We start from the raw sequence: 15,331 nt of genomic DNA, 5'->3' as shown, positions 1-15,331 counted from the left end.
GGGCCGTCGGGAGAGCACCCAGAACCCCAGCCCCCGGCTCCCCAAGCTGGGCCAAGTGGCCAGGAGGGTCTGGCAAATGTGCCGGGGCCTGGGGATGGAGGGCTGAGGTCGGAGGTGCTGCCGGGACAGGAGGCCCAGGAGTGGCTGGGCTGAGGACATGCCGGGACCTGCCCCTGGCAACAGAGCCCCGCCCGCCCCGCCTCCTGATCTCAGCTTCTAGGTCGGCCCCAGGTACCACATGGGGGCTGGGAGGGACCCAGGTGGCCGGGACATTCCCAGCCTGTGGACTGTGGAGCTCTGCCCGCTACACGGGGAACCCGCCCAGTCCCACAAACTCCTCAAACCCGAGCCAAAAAGACAACCTTTTACCAAACAGTAACCAACAGAACGTTTGTACATAAATTGTGTCATAAATAAATGACTTCAAGCAGTTAGGGCAGTCCTCGGTGCCCAAACCACAGCCGGCTGGGAGATGGGTTTCAGGTGGCAGGGAAAGGACCGTCCCATAGGCCTAGGACCAGGGAGGACTGCAGCTCTGCCTCAGTTGGTCCTGGATGCTCCTGAGGGAAAACGAGGTGCAGGAACCCCACAGTGAGACCAGGCATGGGGACATCACCTCTGTGGATCTCGGTGCTCTCACCTGGAAATGGGGCCACGTGATCCCAGGGACACTTCCCAAAAGGGTGGCCACTAAAGAAAACTGGCAAAAGCTGTGGCAGGTTGGGACTAATTTGTCATAGCAGCTGCCTTGGGCCTGGAATGGGGACAGGGATGGGCGGGAGGGCGCTGGGGGGCCTGGCTCCACGTGGACCACACTGCTGACCTCACCCACGAGAACGCCCGTCCACCCACCCACTTGTCTGTGTTCATCCACCTGCTCACACGCCCATCTGATCCTCTTCATTCAATACATGTTTGTGGTGGCCTGTCATGCGCTGGGGGCTGGGGCTGGCAGGACGGATGAGATCCTTGTCCTTATGGATGGGGAAATGGCTCAGCGAGGGGTGGAGCCATGAGGGTCATACCCAGATGGGAGCACGGGACTGGAACCTGCTGCCTTCTGGACTGCCACGGGGCTCAGGGCTCTGCTCTCACCCTGGGGTACCCTCAGTCTGACAATGTCATCCCACAGGCGCCCCAGCCAAGGTCCAGCCACAAGCCCAGCCCTGGTCCCCACTGTAGCCCGGCCCAGGCATGGCCCTGCCCCCTGTCTTGACCCCTGCCACCACCCCTGTGGGAGCCCCAGTCATAGCCCTGTCCCAGCAATGGTCACGGCCCCAGTCATGGCCCCTGTCCAAGCCTCTGTCACAGCCCCTGTCCCAGCCTCTCTCACGGCCCCTACCCTGGTCCCTGCCATAGCCCATCACAGCTCCTGCCACAGCCCCATCATGGCCCCAGGCATGGCCCCTGTCCCAGCGCCTGTCACAGCCCCAGTCATGGCCCGTCTCACAGCCCCAGTCCCAGCCCCTGTCCCAGCCTCTCTCACGGCCCCTACCATGGTCCCTGCCATGGCCCATCACAGCTCCTGCCACAGCCCCATCACGGCTCTGTCATAACCCTTGTCACAGCCCCTGCCATGGCCCGGTCCCAGCACTGGGCCAGCTTGTGGCACCGCCTCTGTCCTGGCCCAAGACCCTTTTCCTGGGAACAGCATGGGGTACACAGTAAGCTTTCTCCATAACTTGGCTGTCAGGGCAGTTGGGGGCCCTGTCAGCCCAGCCTCTGGGCTGGGTGGGCACTGTGAAGCTTACCGGCCGGGCGCTCTCCCGCAGGAACTGGGCACAGTCCTGGTGTCCGTGGTACTCTGCCAGGTCTGCCGCCGTGTAACCATCTTCATCTCGTAGGGAGGGGTCCACGTGGTGGGAGACCAGTGTCTGGCAGCACTGCAGGGAGGGGACACACATGTGACCACTGCACCACCTGCCTGTGCCCATGGCATCCACCAGGTGCGATGGAGGGCAGGCACCGTGCTGCCCCATCTCACAGGTGGCAAACTGAGGCCACCAACAGCGAAGGAACCTGCCCAAGACCCTGCCGCTGTTCACTGCAGGGAGAGGGCTCGAATCTCCGAGCCCCACCCACAGCGGCCCCGTCCAGGCAGCGGCAGCACCGAGCTCTGCGGGCACCAGCACACCCTCGTCCCAGAGGGGAACCAGGTGCCCGCGGTCAGGAACTCGCCAAGGGCTCGGCTGGTAAGTAGATGTACAGCCAGCATCCTGGCTAGGCAGCCCGATCCTGACCCGGCCCTTGTAGTCCATGCTCTGGGCTCCAAATGCAGAACCAGTGTCTGTTTGTACAGCAATGCTCAGAGCTGTGTGTCATTTTCACAGGAAGAAATGGGAAGATGGGACCATGGCCTGATCACTGTGGGATTTGGGAGCAGGGGGTGGGTGATTACAGATGGCCAAGATCTGTGAGGTGGCTGTCCCAGCAGCAAAACGCGTGGGTGGATGGATCCCATCAGGGAGTAGAGACACAGGTCCCCAAGGACAACAGAAAATATGGACTAAATGTAAAAGTCACCTTCCTAAGCATCAAAGAGGAATAACCAGGCCAAGCTCAGGAGACAGAGAAAATCTGAAGGGATAAACCTACCACTCAGAAGTGTTTTTGCCCTAACAACACGCTGATGCAGGAGAAATAATGGTTCTTCCGACAGCCCCGCAGGACTAGAGAGACCTGCAAAAGCTCATGGTCCTCCAGAGGTGAGGGCTCCGATTTATCACTTAGTGCTGTAGGCTGAGGGCTCTACCCTCAGAGTAAAGGTAAACCGGAAGCCAGCCAGCCCTCTGCTACCCTTCATTCAGTGGGCCAGGGAACCTCGAGCCTGGAATGTGGACTGAGACGGTCCTGGGCTCATGATTCCTATGTATGCCTGACAACCAGAGGCAAGGCCTCACCTGACTCCTACAAATCGTTTTTCAAATATAAGTTACAGTATACAGTCAGACAAAGTCAGGAGCCCAAAGAAATAAGATACCACAACAAGAACCAGAAGACCCAACCCACAAGGAAACAGACCCACAAAGACCCAAGAACTAACAGATAGAACACAGCTGTGCTTACTACTTTCAAGGGAATGAAAATCAAGCTTGAAAATTTAGGCATGGAATTATGAACTATGAAAAGTGACATGGTAGATTTGAAAAATGACTATTAGTAGGTCAGGAACATAGAAATAATAACCAAGTTAAAAATTGAAGCTGTAGGATGAGTAAACAGAAAATCAGTCAGAAGCAGCAATCCAGATGCAGCACAGACAGACAAAAAGATGAAAGCAGAAACGGTCTGCAATACCATCTGTAATAGTAATCCCAGAAAGAGAGGGGAAGCAGAATGGGTGCAGAAGTCACATCTGAAGGGATAATGGCTGGGAATTTTACAGGACTTAGGGAAGCACCAAAGCACAAATTCAAGATGCTCAAGCAATCCCCAGTGGGAGAAATAAAAAGCAATCCACCTCAGGTCATCCCCATAGTGAAACTGCAGGAAACCAAAGACAAAATGAAAACCCTTAGAAGTGACAAGAGAAAGAAGGATTATCTTCAAAACAGTGGCCCCTCTCAGCTGACTTCTTTGTAGAAACCACAAGGCAATGAACACATATCATTTTCCCAGCACCAAAGGAAAATATGTGGAAATTCCCAAGCAACAATTCTATACCCAGCAAAAATCTCCTTCAATACTGATAATGAGATAAAGGTGCTTCCAGGCAAACAAAACAAAATGAAACAAAGAATTGGCCGGCAACACACCCACACTAAGGGAACATCTGAGGCATCAGCTTCAGACTGAACGGAATCAGACTGAGTGGAAGGGATTCCATATGGAAGGCCAGAGATGCCAGGAGGAATGAAGATGACAAAGTGGTAAATTTGTGGATAAGTTTCAATAAGCCTTTATTTCTTGACTGAATGGAAAACAATAATGTCAGATAGGGTTTTTTTTTTAACTGCAGAAATAAAACACATTAAAAATGGTGTGACCCCATCCCATTCCAGCCTCATCCCCACCTTGCAAGCTTTCCTGCTCCCTTCTTTCTTACCACTAGCCTCTAGGCTGTGCCTTGAAAAGCTCAAACCCATCACAGGAAGCTAGGGGCTGCTGGGGACCATCGTGCTCACACCCTGGAGGCTTGTCTAAGAGATGGGGAAGCGAGTCCTTCCCATGCACCTCACTGCACCAGGCATCATTCTGGAGCGACACATAGACCACTCATTCAGTTCCAATGTCACCCTGTGAGGTTTATTACCATGCCTGTGTTACACAAGAGGACATGAGGCATGGAGAAGGACAAGAAGCCTCCCCAAGGTCATACTGCTAGGAAGTGGGGCAGCCTGGATTCACAGCAGTGGCTCTAAGAGCCTATGAGCTTCATCAGCACCCTAGACAGAGGACCATCACAGGATGATGCAGGGCAGGAAGACACCTCGAGGGTAAGTTAGTCCAGGCTCCTCCCTGCCATTGGTCCCAATGCCCTCTTTTTACTGCAAACGTTTTCTGACACCCCATTCACTATTCTTTTTTTTTTTTTTTAAGATTTTAGTTATTTATTTGACAGAGAGAGATACAGCCAGAGAGGGAACACAAGCAGGGGGAGCGGGAGAGGGAGAAGCAGGCTTCCCACGGAGCAGGGAGCCCGAGGCGGGGCTCGATCCCAGGACCCCGGGATCATGACCTGAGCCGAAGGCAGTCACTTAACTGACTGAGCCACCCAGGCACATAGTGAATAGCCATTCACTATTCTAACATTAAGTCCACTGAGAATAAAATTCGCCTGCACACATAATTTTAAAATAATATTATACTCTAATATAAAGGAGAAAAGAAAAATAATTTATAATTTGAGAAACGTGCATTTTCCTATGTGAGTATTTGGGCATGGCTGCACCAAAGACAAAGTCTGATGCCCGTATCATGAAAAATTAAGAAAGGCACTCAAATGGACAAAACAGATTGAGTGTTGTGCTTAGACTTTTGGTTATTTCCCCTCTCATTCACTGCCCTAGAGCCAACTACTCTGCAAATTGTATAAAAATGTTCATGTTATAAGGGCACCTGGGCGGCTCAGTTGGTTAAGCGTCTGCCTTAGGCTCAGGTCATGATCTCAGGGTCCTGGGATCAAGCCCCACAGCGGGCTCCCTGCTCAGTGGGGAGCCTGCTTCTTCTTCTGCCCCTCCCCCATGCTTGTGCTCTCATGTGCGCATGCTCGCTCTCTCTCAAATAAATAAAATCTACAAGTAAATAAAAATTTAAATAAATAAATATGTTCATATTAGAAATGACTCTTGTCCAGAGAAAGGCTAAATGCAAAATGTGTGCACCGGAGTGCAGTCAAGGATTTCCCTGCCAATACTGACTGGTTTTGCATCTATTTGTGAATTCACTTCATTATTCCTTACCTGTGAACTATTTGTTTGTTTACTCCTGGTTATATGAATTACTTGCCTTGTCCTTACTGAGTTAAATAAAAATCTTTGACACAGGCTCATTTTATAGTTGAATGAGCATCATGATTACAAGCACTTTCAAAAATTATCCTCGAATGTACCTATCCGTAGAATCACATTTGGGCGCGGCCATCAGTGATGCCATTTTCCCAGACAGCGAGTGGTTTGTGGTAAAGCGCTAAATAAAACAAGATACTATCTTCCCTCAACTGGACAGTAGGAGCATTCTTGGAAAAGCCTTCTATATACATGCATGTCTGATCCACTGGGAAGTTGAGTGGGGCATGGGACCTTCTGTCATTGTGCAGGACTGCCTGGGGAATAGCAGGTCCCCTGGTATCCCCTCCACCACGAGTGCACCTCAATCACTGTAAAACCAAAAACAGCCCTGAAATTTCTGACCCCCACTGCAGAGGGTACTGCCCTGATGAGAACCAAATACTCCTGTGGTTCTCGAATCCTTGGTCATGTCCTAAGCAAGTGCTCAATAACTATGTGTTGGATGAGTGAGTATTTGAATGGAGGAGAGTGAACGAATGGACATCAGAGGCTTTGATGAACTAACCGGCACTCACCAGCACCTTTCATAGGACCAGAAGGTTGACTGAGGCAGTCGTGCTCTGGATGCCTCTAGGAACTCCTACCATACTCAGGAGTGAGTTCCCTTCTTGAACAGTAAGTTAGGTAGAGAATCACCAATGAGGTAAAACCACTCATCTGAACCCCGAGAGAGCCTTATTTACACCTGCCTTCTGTCGTTTCCTTTTCAACCTTATCAGCAAAGCCCCAGACCACACCCCATCTTATGGCAACTTCCTCCGCCAAACAACCATGGCGTCGCATACCCTCCTCTTGAGATTCATGGCAGCCTCTTGACTCAGCATTAAACCTAGTTCCATGCTGTCACCAGTGACCCCTCACTGCCAGCCCCGGCTCCTGCTCTCTGCTCTGTTCTAGCAGTTGACCATGTCTAGCCATCTCTCCCTTGCCAGAAATCTCGCTCCTTCCCATGTTCACACACCACTGTAAGATCCATCGTCTCTATGAATTCTTTCCAGATTAGCTGAGCTAATGCTATTCACACAGATAGTTCTTGAAATTGTATGTCACAATCCCCTGGGGAGTTTTAAAAAGTCCTGACACCTGGGGGCTCCACTCAGAACCAATCAAACCAGGATCTCTGGGCAGGTGGAGCCCAGGTGTTAGGATACTTTAAACCTGTCCTGGAGATTCCCAGCGTACAGACAACTCTAAGAACGACCACATCGGCACTATACACTATATCTAAAATCCCAAACAAAACGTTAGCAAATTAAATTCAGCTATATATAAGAGATAACATATCATGATCACGTTGTATTTACTCCAGGAATGCAATGTTGGTTTAACATTTTTAAAAGTAATCAGAGTAGAAAGGAAGGTCTTGAGATATTTGCACACCTACATTCACTACAGCATTGTTCACAATAGCCAAGAGGTAAAAGCAATCCAAGTGTCTCCTGATGGATGAATGAATAGAGGCCATGTGGTCCATCCACACAAGGGAATATGATTCAGTCTTCAAAAGGAAGGATATTCTGACACCTGCTTCAACATGGATGAACCTTGAGGACATGATGCTGAGTGAAATAAGCCAGTCACAAAAGGATAAATACTACATGATTCCACCAGAGTTGTCAAACTCATAGGGACAGAAAGTAGAAAGGTGGGTGCCGGGGGCTGTTGGAGGGGGAGCAGGTAGATGTTTAATAGGGACAGAGTTCCAGTTTTGAGAGATGAGAACTAGGAGATCTGCTGTATTAACAATGTGCATATAGTTAACGTCACCGCACCATACACTTAGAAACAGGAGGATAAGCTTTTTTTTTTTTTTTTTTTTTTTTAAGATTTATTTGAGAGAGAGTGAGAGAGAGAGAGAGAGAGCACGAGGGGGGAGGGTCAGAGGGAGATGCAGACTTCCCACTGAGCAGGGAGCCTGATATGGGGCTCGATCCCGGGACTCCAGGATCATGACCTGAGCTGAAGGCAGGCACTTAACCGACTGAGCCACCCAGGTGTCCCAGGAGTGTAAGTTTTATGTTATGTATCCTTTACTTCAATTTAAAAAGCAAAAGCAAGTAATCGGTATAATTCACACCATTCAAAGAATAAAGACTGATATAGTAAAACAAAAACATGCTAAACAATCATTGCTCCCTTTGGAGGCTGCTAGGACACCAGCTCTTTATTCTGAAGTTTTATTCTTAAAAATGAGGGGAATCTGACCAGCTAAGGAGCCTAAGGAGACTCGAAGACTAAATGTGGTGTGGTATCCTGGAGGGAATTCTGGAGCAGGAAAAAGACATGAGATAAAAACTAAGGAAGTCTGGGGGCGCCTGGGTGGCTTAGTCAGTTAAGTGTCCAACTCAATTTTGGTTCAGGTCATGGTCTCGGGGTCATGAGACTGAGCCCCAAGTTGGGCGGTACGCTCAGCATGGAGTCTGCTTGTCCCTCCCCCTCCCTTAACCCCTCCCCTGCTCACGCTCACTCTTGAGCACATGCCCTCTCTCTCTCTCTCTCAAATAAATAAATCTTCACAAAACTAAGGAAATCAGAATAAAGTATGGGCTTTGGTTAGTAATACTGTATCAGTTTTGGTTCATTCATTGTGACCATGCTGATTAAGTTGATAATGATAGGGGAAATGGATGTGGGTCTGTAAGGATTCTCTGTCTGTACTAGTGTCTCAATTGTTCTACAAATCTAAAATCATTCTGAACTATTCTAAAATAAGAATTTATTTTGAAGTTGTGGGGGGAGATCAAGCATTAACCTAGGCTGCCTGGACAAAGTATACTTCTGGAACTGCTAATGGATCAACAGACTCACCAGACAAATCAGTAGTGTGTGGCTCCTGCTTAGCCTCCAGTTACAGTGCAATCAGGGAGGTGGATGTGGATGCTATCAGCAGGCTGGAGCGGAGATGATAGTAGGACCTTACTGTGAATTATTTTTAGGTGTGATAATGGTTTGAAACTGTGATAAAAAACAAAGGGAGTCCTTATCTCTTGAAGATGTCTGCTAAAGTATTTCTGGCTAAGACGATGTGACGTCTCTAGTTTGCCGAGGGAGTGGTGGAGGGCAGTGCGCCAGCCAGGCATTGCTGATCTCACATTCTCCTGTGCGTTTAGGATTTCCATAATAAAAAGATTGAAAGGAAGTCTGTTCTCGGCTTGGTGGCCTGAGTTCTTTTATTTTCATATGCAGAGAGGGTGAGGAGCCACCGACCCTTGGCTCATCTGTTCTTGGCTCCTATTGAGTATTTCATTTGAAGAAAACCACTGCTCGTTCCTGAGCAGCCCCGCACTGGCTGGGCTCAGGGCTCCTCCGGTCCCTCTGGACTTGGGGTCCCCTCACCACCTCCGATTCCTCTGTTGTCCCGTAGTGGGACAAAAACAAAGATTGCAGGGCTATGTGCAGACTCACCCTCTTCTCCCAGGCCTGCTGAGGACCGTTCTGCCCCCTTCTCCAGCCCCCCTCCCAAAGGCTCACCCTGCCTTCCCACCTGCTGCCCCCTCCCTGTCTAGGAAGGGGTGGAGACAGGGGAGACAGCTAGGGGAGTGAGCCTGCAGGGCTGAGTGGTGTCTGAAGGAGGAGAGGGTAAGGGTAGCTGGGGTGGAGGGTGGGGAGGAGTGGAGAGTCCAAGAATGACAATTTTTGCAGCGCTGCTGTAAGCTGGGATTGAGTCTCCTTTGCTTTCTTCAAAAGGAATGGGTGCCTTCCCGTGATGCTTGGTTGCTGCAGTTTATTTTACTTGACACGAATGACACTGGGCCGCCTGGGCCCCAGGCACACTTTGGGTTCCAGCTGGGAGTAGCTGTCCAGAAGCAGAGACCCCAACTGCATCTCAATAAAACCCTCCCTCTGGACTAGCCCTGCCTGGCACACCGCTCCTGGCTGCAGCAGGCTGAGCCCCTTTGGAGACAGTGCTACGTGGAGCTGGGTGGGGCAGGCGGAGGAGGAAACCTGTGTTTTGCTCCCAGACTGGCCTTGCCTTTCCGTGAGGTCAGTGTGCAGGTGGTGCCCGGGGCAGGGGGCCGGTGCCGATGGCTTGGTCTATTCTCAGTGTTGGACCTTAAATATGTAAATGTCACCCCTGCTGACTCCGGGTTCCTCGGTGTTGTTTCCGAGGGACTGGGCCATGCGAGTCCCCAAGATTTATTGGAGGATAGCAAAAGGGCTAACCTCACGCCCCCGGCCCAGCCCGGCTCCCTGTGCTCACAGCAGAGTGCCACAGCCAAGGGCTCTCCTGGGACGGGCGACACACCCCGGGAGTCTCTGTGCAGAGGAAGGGGTACGCACGGAGGGGAGAGCATGGATTTTGCTCCCAGGTAGATCAGAGTCTGGATCCTGGGCAGTGACTGCCCATCTCAGCCTCACTTTACCCACCTATAAAAGGGGAACCGTGACTCCTCTCGTATGGGGCTGCTGAGCGGGTTGACTTATTTTTGTAGGAAGTGCCTGGGAATGGGGAGCTCTCAGGCCTGCCAGCTTCTGGGGGCCCCCAGGCTCTACTGTGCAGCTTCCCACCTCGCCAGCCTTACCTCCATTTGCCCGTTCTCTGCTGCATCATGGAGGGGGGTCCCACCCCAGGAGTCTGTCACGACGGGGGCACCCATCAGCAGGAGCCGGTCTAGAATGGGTGTGTGGCCGCCTCGAGCTGCAAAGTGGAGGGCTGTGGCCCCCTCGTTATCCCGTACCGTCAGGCCAATGTCGGTGAAGGTGACCTGGGGAAGGTGGGGGAGGAGGGCCAGCTGAGGAGGTGACCCCTCCTAGGGAGGGGGTATGGGGGAGGGAGCCCGGCACAGAAGTGGGAGGTGACCCTCCCCAGAAGCCCTGGAGACAGCCGGGGACCAGGAAGTCAATGAAACTCCAGGGGCCACTTCTAGAAAAATTCTGCCTTCCTGATGGAAGGGGCTGGTGGCTGTGGTGTCACCCCTGTTTCCCCCTCCTCCTGCCTTGAATGTGGCCAACTTTCACCATAAAGGAAAGGCCGGGAGAGCAGCAAAGATTCAGCCGAATGGGGCTGGCTGTCTGATCCAAAGTCAGCAGGTTCCTGCTGCTTCTATGTGCCAGGGACACTGAGAAGGAGGTTCAGTCCAGTTGTCACCTGCAGCCAAAAGCGTGCTGGCTGATCCCACAGTCACATGTGTCTGCTGGGAAAGGAACAGTGAGCCGGGAACAGAGGCCCTCCTGTCAGCCAGCTCCCCAGAGGGAGAGGGCGCCCAGTCCCGGAGGGGGGGCCAGGTCGGAGGTGGCAGGGGGGCGGCAGGGGGAGTCACGCTGGAAAGGCCTTTCTGGCCCTGAGAGCCTGTGGCCCTGGCTGCTCCCTGGGGCTCGGTGGACACTCCCCTCTCCTGCCACCCTCCCTGCCCCCTCGAGAGCACCTCCCAGCGCTCTGAGCTGTTGCTTCTCCCCCAGCCCACCCCCAGGGCCGCGTGCTGAGCCCCCGCTTGTGCAAAGTCCTACGGCCGGGACTCGGGCTCACCCCAGGGGCCAGGAATCCAGGTGCGGAGACAGGCACATTTCTGGGGGGACCACGGTCCGAACCGGAGGGGGTCCGAACGACAGGAGAGGGAACGTGAGGAGGACTCCGCGGGAAGGCCAGGGTGGGGCTGCAGAGCTTCCTCTCGGGAGTGGAGCCGCCTTGGGGGGGGCGGGGGAGGCAGCCCGTGGGAAGTTGCCACCTCCCTGCGGACCCAGCCCGCACAAAGTGTGTGAGCCCCCGGTGCCTCAGGGGCGAAGGGCCAGCCTGGGAGGGAGAGCGGCTAAGGGAGGCTGGAGGCAAAGGCTGATGGCTCAAAGACCAAGTGGGTGGCTGGGTTTCATCATTTGTTCCTTCGCTGGATCAACATCTCCAGAGCCCGAGCTCGGTGCCAGGCTCAGGGATGCGGTCCTTGCCTCCCAGAGGCAAATGTATAGTTTATCAGGTGTTGGTGCCGTGGAGGAAAGACGGCAGGACAGCAGGATTGAGGGCCAGGTGGGGTGGCGCCATCCTAAATGGATGGGCAGGGAAGGCAGTGGGGAGGCGCCACGCACAGTGGGGACCCTGCTGGGGAGAAGGCCCCTCAGGGAGGGAGGCCAGCCCGCTGGAGGAAGAGCAGGGCGGAGGCCCCGCGGGAAGCGTGGGAGGTTCGGAGCAAGGAAGGGTTGTCTCGTCTCCACCAGTGGCCAGTGTGGCCTTCAGAGATGCCCGTCAGACCCTGCTGCCCCTGGATAAGAGTCCCTCAGTGGCTCCCAGTCCCTCAGGAAAGAGCCCTGGTCCCCTCAGGGCCTCTGCCTGTCCCGGCTCACTCTGCCCCACAAGCCAGGCTCTCTCCAACTCGGATTAAAAGCTGGGCCCTCCTCCTTGTTCTGGGCATGACCTTTTGCCCAGCCACCCCGTGCCCCTCCTCAGGCAGACCCCCTACTCTGAGATACACACACACACACACACACACCCTCCCCGGGCCTCTGTAATGAACCCTCAAGGGTCCCAGAGACCTTGCCTGGTCTGGTTTCCTGTGGTCAAAGCAGGAAGTCCCCAGCTCATCCTGGGAAAATGCATCCCCCCCAACACGGGCCACTGTGTGCTCTGGGGTCTCAGGGCTTCCTTCCAGAAAGAGGCCCAAATCCCCCTTCCCTGGGTCCAGAACGGAAGAGACTAGGGGCTCTAAGACAGAGAGCAGGAACAAGTGGCCGAATGCAGGGCCAGGAACAACCAGTGCCCGCTGGGGCCACCGGCCCTGAGGGCGCCAGGAAAACCCCCGGGACTCCTGGGGGAGGGGTCACAAGAGTCCCCCCTGCCCTTCCGGGGCCACTGCCTGTCAAGGCTGCACTCCCGGGCCCAGTCTGGGCCTGCACACACTGGTGCTCAAAGTGATGGCCGGGCACATCTGATCCCCCACAACCCTGTGGGGTCCCCGGTTTTCCTGTGGGCAGGCTGAGACCCAGAGAAGCAGAGCCCCCACCCCAGCCAGGCCCTGCTTGCTCGGAGGGGGCTCTGGGGCCGAGGAAGGAGCAGGTGCTGGCCTTTCTGCGCCTCCCATGCCCCAACACCCCCGGCGCCCACTTACCAGCCAGACGGCCAGCGAGTAGTGGCCGTGGGCAGCAGCCGCGTGCAGCACATTCATGCCATCGAGAGCACGCAGGTGCACGTCGGCACCGCAGTCCTTCACCAGAAACTGGGCCAGGTGCAGGTGGCCCTCCTGGCAGGCCAGGTAGAGCGGAGAGGCCCCACTGTGCGTCCGCCGGTTCACACTGCTGTGGGGGAAGGTGAGGTTCAGAGGGTGTTTGGTGGGGGTTGCAGGAGGCAGGGGCTGCCCCAACTAAAGGCCCAGATCAAGGGGATGGGAGGCCCAGCCCTTGGCTGGTCTGCTTGTGCCCAGCCCCCCCTTAATGGCTGAGGGGCCTCCTAGCTGGTCACCTATAGGGTTGTACAGGTTGTGCACTGCTCACGGGCACCGGCAGCGCCCCCCACACCCCAAAACCCCCTTGCCCCGACCACTGGGATCCTGGAATCCAGCTCTGCACACTCCCCATCAAGCCGTTCAGCTGTTCACGGTGCTGGGGCTTGCTGGTAAGTGAACGGCCTAGGGGAGCCGGCAGCGGGCAGGTCATTGAGCCTCCAGAGCCCAGGGCCTGCTCTGCAAGAAAGGGCATGGTGAGCAGTGCCCAGGCCTGGCATCCGAATTCCAGGCTCCAGCATGGACAGACTGGAGGAGGGTCATGGGAGTCCCCCAAGCCTGCTCTGCCTGAGCTGCCGTGGGGCCAGGTGAGTCCTTGGTCCCCAGTGGAATGCTGCAGGGAGGGACAGTCCCCTACCCAAGGCCGAACCCAGCCCCCGGTGACGCAGGCTTCACCCCGTGGTCGGTGCCAGGTGGGAATGGGGGTGCTAGGGACACCTGAGACACCGCAGGCACACTTGTGTGTTTTAATGTGAAGTCTCCAGGTTTTACATGGTAAAAACTACTTTAAAAACGGAGTCTAAAGGACCCCCTGTGGCTGGCCAGGCCCAGGGTGCCCACAGGGTCCGTAGAAGCAAGTCCCAGGACCTTCGCCAAGGGGGTGGGATGAGAAGACCAAGGAAGAGCTGAGCTCTCGGGCCTTGTGGAGAAGCCGGTGTGGGGCAGCAGGAAGAGCCAGCCCTGCAGCCTAACCCCCAGAAGGAGAAGAGGCGCGGCTGGAGGCAGGTGGGTTGAGGTGGGGGGAAGGCTAGGTCAGGTGTGGGGTGGACACTAAGTCCCACACCCGGCCAGGCCCGCAGCCCTGGGAATGGTGGCGGGGAGGCCATGTGCATGACGCCCCCGGACGGCCCGGCATGGTGCCCACGGCATCCTCAGTGTGGGCCAAGGACTGGACAGGCTCTCAGGAGGAGGAAGGGGAGCCTGGCTGGCCCTGCCTAGGCTGGGCCCATCCCATCCTTGCCACTCCCAGTTTGCCCAGCACCAACTCTGGGCAGCGGGCACAGGGCCACCGGCACGAGACTGGCCGCCCCGGAGGGGTGCCCAGTGCAGGGGAGGGGATAGTGTGGCAGGGCAATCCGGGGTGCCCTGACTGGGGCCTCAGTACCCCCCGAGTGCACTGTAGGCCTCTGCTCTTTGCAGGAGACTGGAGGGTGCCCATCTTCCCAGCTGGGGGAGCGTGGGTCCTGACATGCCCCCAGGCTGACCGAGAGCAGTCGCGGGAGCTTCCCGGCCCCTCCCACCGCCCCCCGCGCCGCTAGGACGAGCCTGTGTCTGGCCCGGCACTGCCCTCGGCCGGCAGGATCAAGGTCCTTGCCCCGCTCTGAGTCTCGTCGGCCCTCCGCCGCCGCTCTGGCCCCACACTGTGTGCTCCCTGTTCCCCTCCAGTGCCTGCCCTGCAGGGCCCACGTCCCCGGCCACCAGCCTGTCCCCCTCTGCCCCCTCGGCGCCGCCTCCCTGGCGGCAGGCTCTCGCAGACGGCCGACAGGGGGCACTCTGGCTCCTCACCTGCCGTGGGCCGCAGCCAGGAGCTTCAAGCAGGTCAGGTCGCCGCTCACGGCGGCGTGATGCAGGGGCAGGGCCCCCTCCAGGGTCTCCAGGGAGGCCGCGTGGCCCTCCCGAAGCAGCCACTGCACCAGCAGAGGGTGCCCGAAGCGGGCGGCCAGGTGCAGCGGAGAGACGCCCGAGTTGTCTTGGTCCTACGGGGCACAGAAGGGCAGGGAGCCTGTGACAGGCGCAGCCCCGGCTGGGCAGTCCCAGGGCCCAGGAGCCCACCGCCCAGCCCGCCCTGCCAGCCTGCCCTAAGGGGGTCTGCTCTTCCCTCTCTGCCGGCTGAGCCAGGTGGCCCGCTCGGGGGAGGAGGCAGGGCGGGAACGCAAGTGCAGGTCTTCCAGGTCCAAACCCATGATCCCACTGCACCCGGGCCCCTCTGTCCACGGCAGTCATGGCCCTTCCCTGCACTCGGCTCCCAGCGGGAAGGGCTTCCACGGGCCCATCCTTGCCCACGTCAGGCTCTGTGGCCCGTTACCGGTCCCGGGGCCCTGCCTCTGGGCCTCTGTCCCCTACCCAGCTGAGCACCCACCCGCCAACCACGATCCTCGCGGCCCGAAGCACTCCCATGGCAAGCAGCTGGCAGGCCTGGGCATGCTCCCAGGCACGGAAATGGGCACCGCTCCCCCTCCCCCGCTGCCGCTCGGGTTGCGGGAAGAGCTGAAGGGGCCGGTGTCTTCCCTGTCCAGGACCCGGTGCCACCTCTCGGAGGGCGCCCTTCTATGCCCTGTCGGAGCTTGCCCACTGTCCCAGGTCCTCCACCTGGACAAAGGGACACCAGGCAGGCAGGAAAAGGGGGAGGGCGGGCCCGGCTGCAAAGGCCACGGAGCCCTGGAGACCCTCCTTCTT

At 56.2% G+C, this 15,331-nt stretch overlaps 1 protein-coding gene across 2 annotated transcripts in view; it reads right to left on the bottom strand.

Moving 5' to 3' along the window:
• Positions 1–15,331, bottom strand: part of ESPNL (espin like) — a 31,477-nt gene that overhangs the window by 14,470 nt on the left and 1,676 nt on the right. For both annotated transcript variants that reach the window (XM_064587345.1, XM_045867634.3), the window contains exons 2-5: positions 14,441–14,631; positions 12,545–12,731; positions 10,034–10,216; positions 1,752–1,883 (exon numbers count right to left, since the gene is read on the bottom strand). In XM_064587345.1, coding sequence (XP_064443415.1) covers positions 1,752–1,883; positions 10,034–10,216; positions 12,545–12,731; positions 14,441–14,631 — 693 coding nt within the window. The remainder of the gene's footprint in view (positions 1–1,751; positions 1,884–10,033; positions 10,217–12,544; positions 12,732–14,440; positions 14,632–15,331) is intronic.

The sequence above is a fragment of the Mirounga angustirostris genome, unplaced genomic scaffold, assembly GCF_029215605.1.
Source record: "Mirounga angustirostris isolate CCGP_5_RB_7025 unplaced genomic scaffold, mMirAng1.0.hap1 SCAF_3, whole genome shotgun sequence".
Lineage (NCBI taxonomy): Eukaryota > Metazoa > Chordata > Mammalia > Carnivora > Phocidae > Mirounga > Mirounga angustirostris.
Note: the sequence above shows the minus strand (reverse complement) of the source record. Positions and strands in the feature narration are given on the sequence as shown.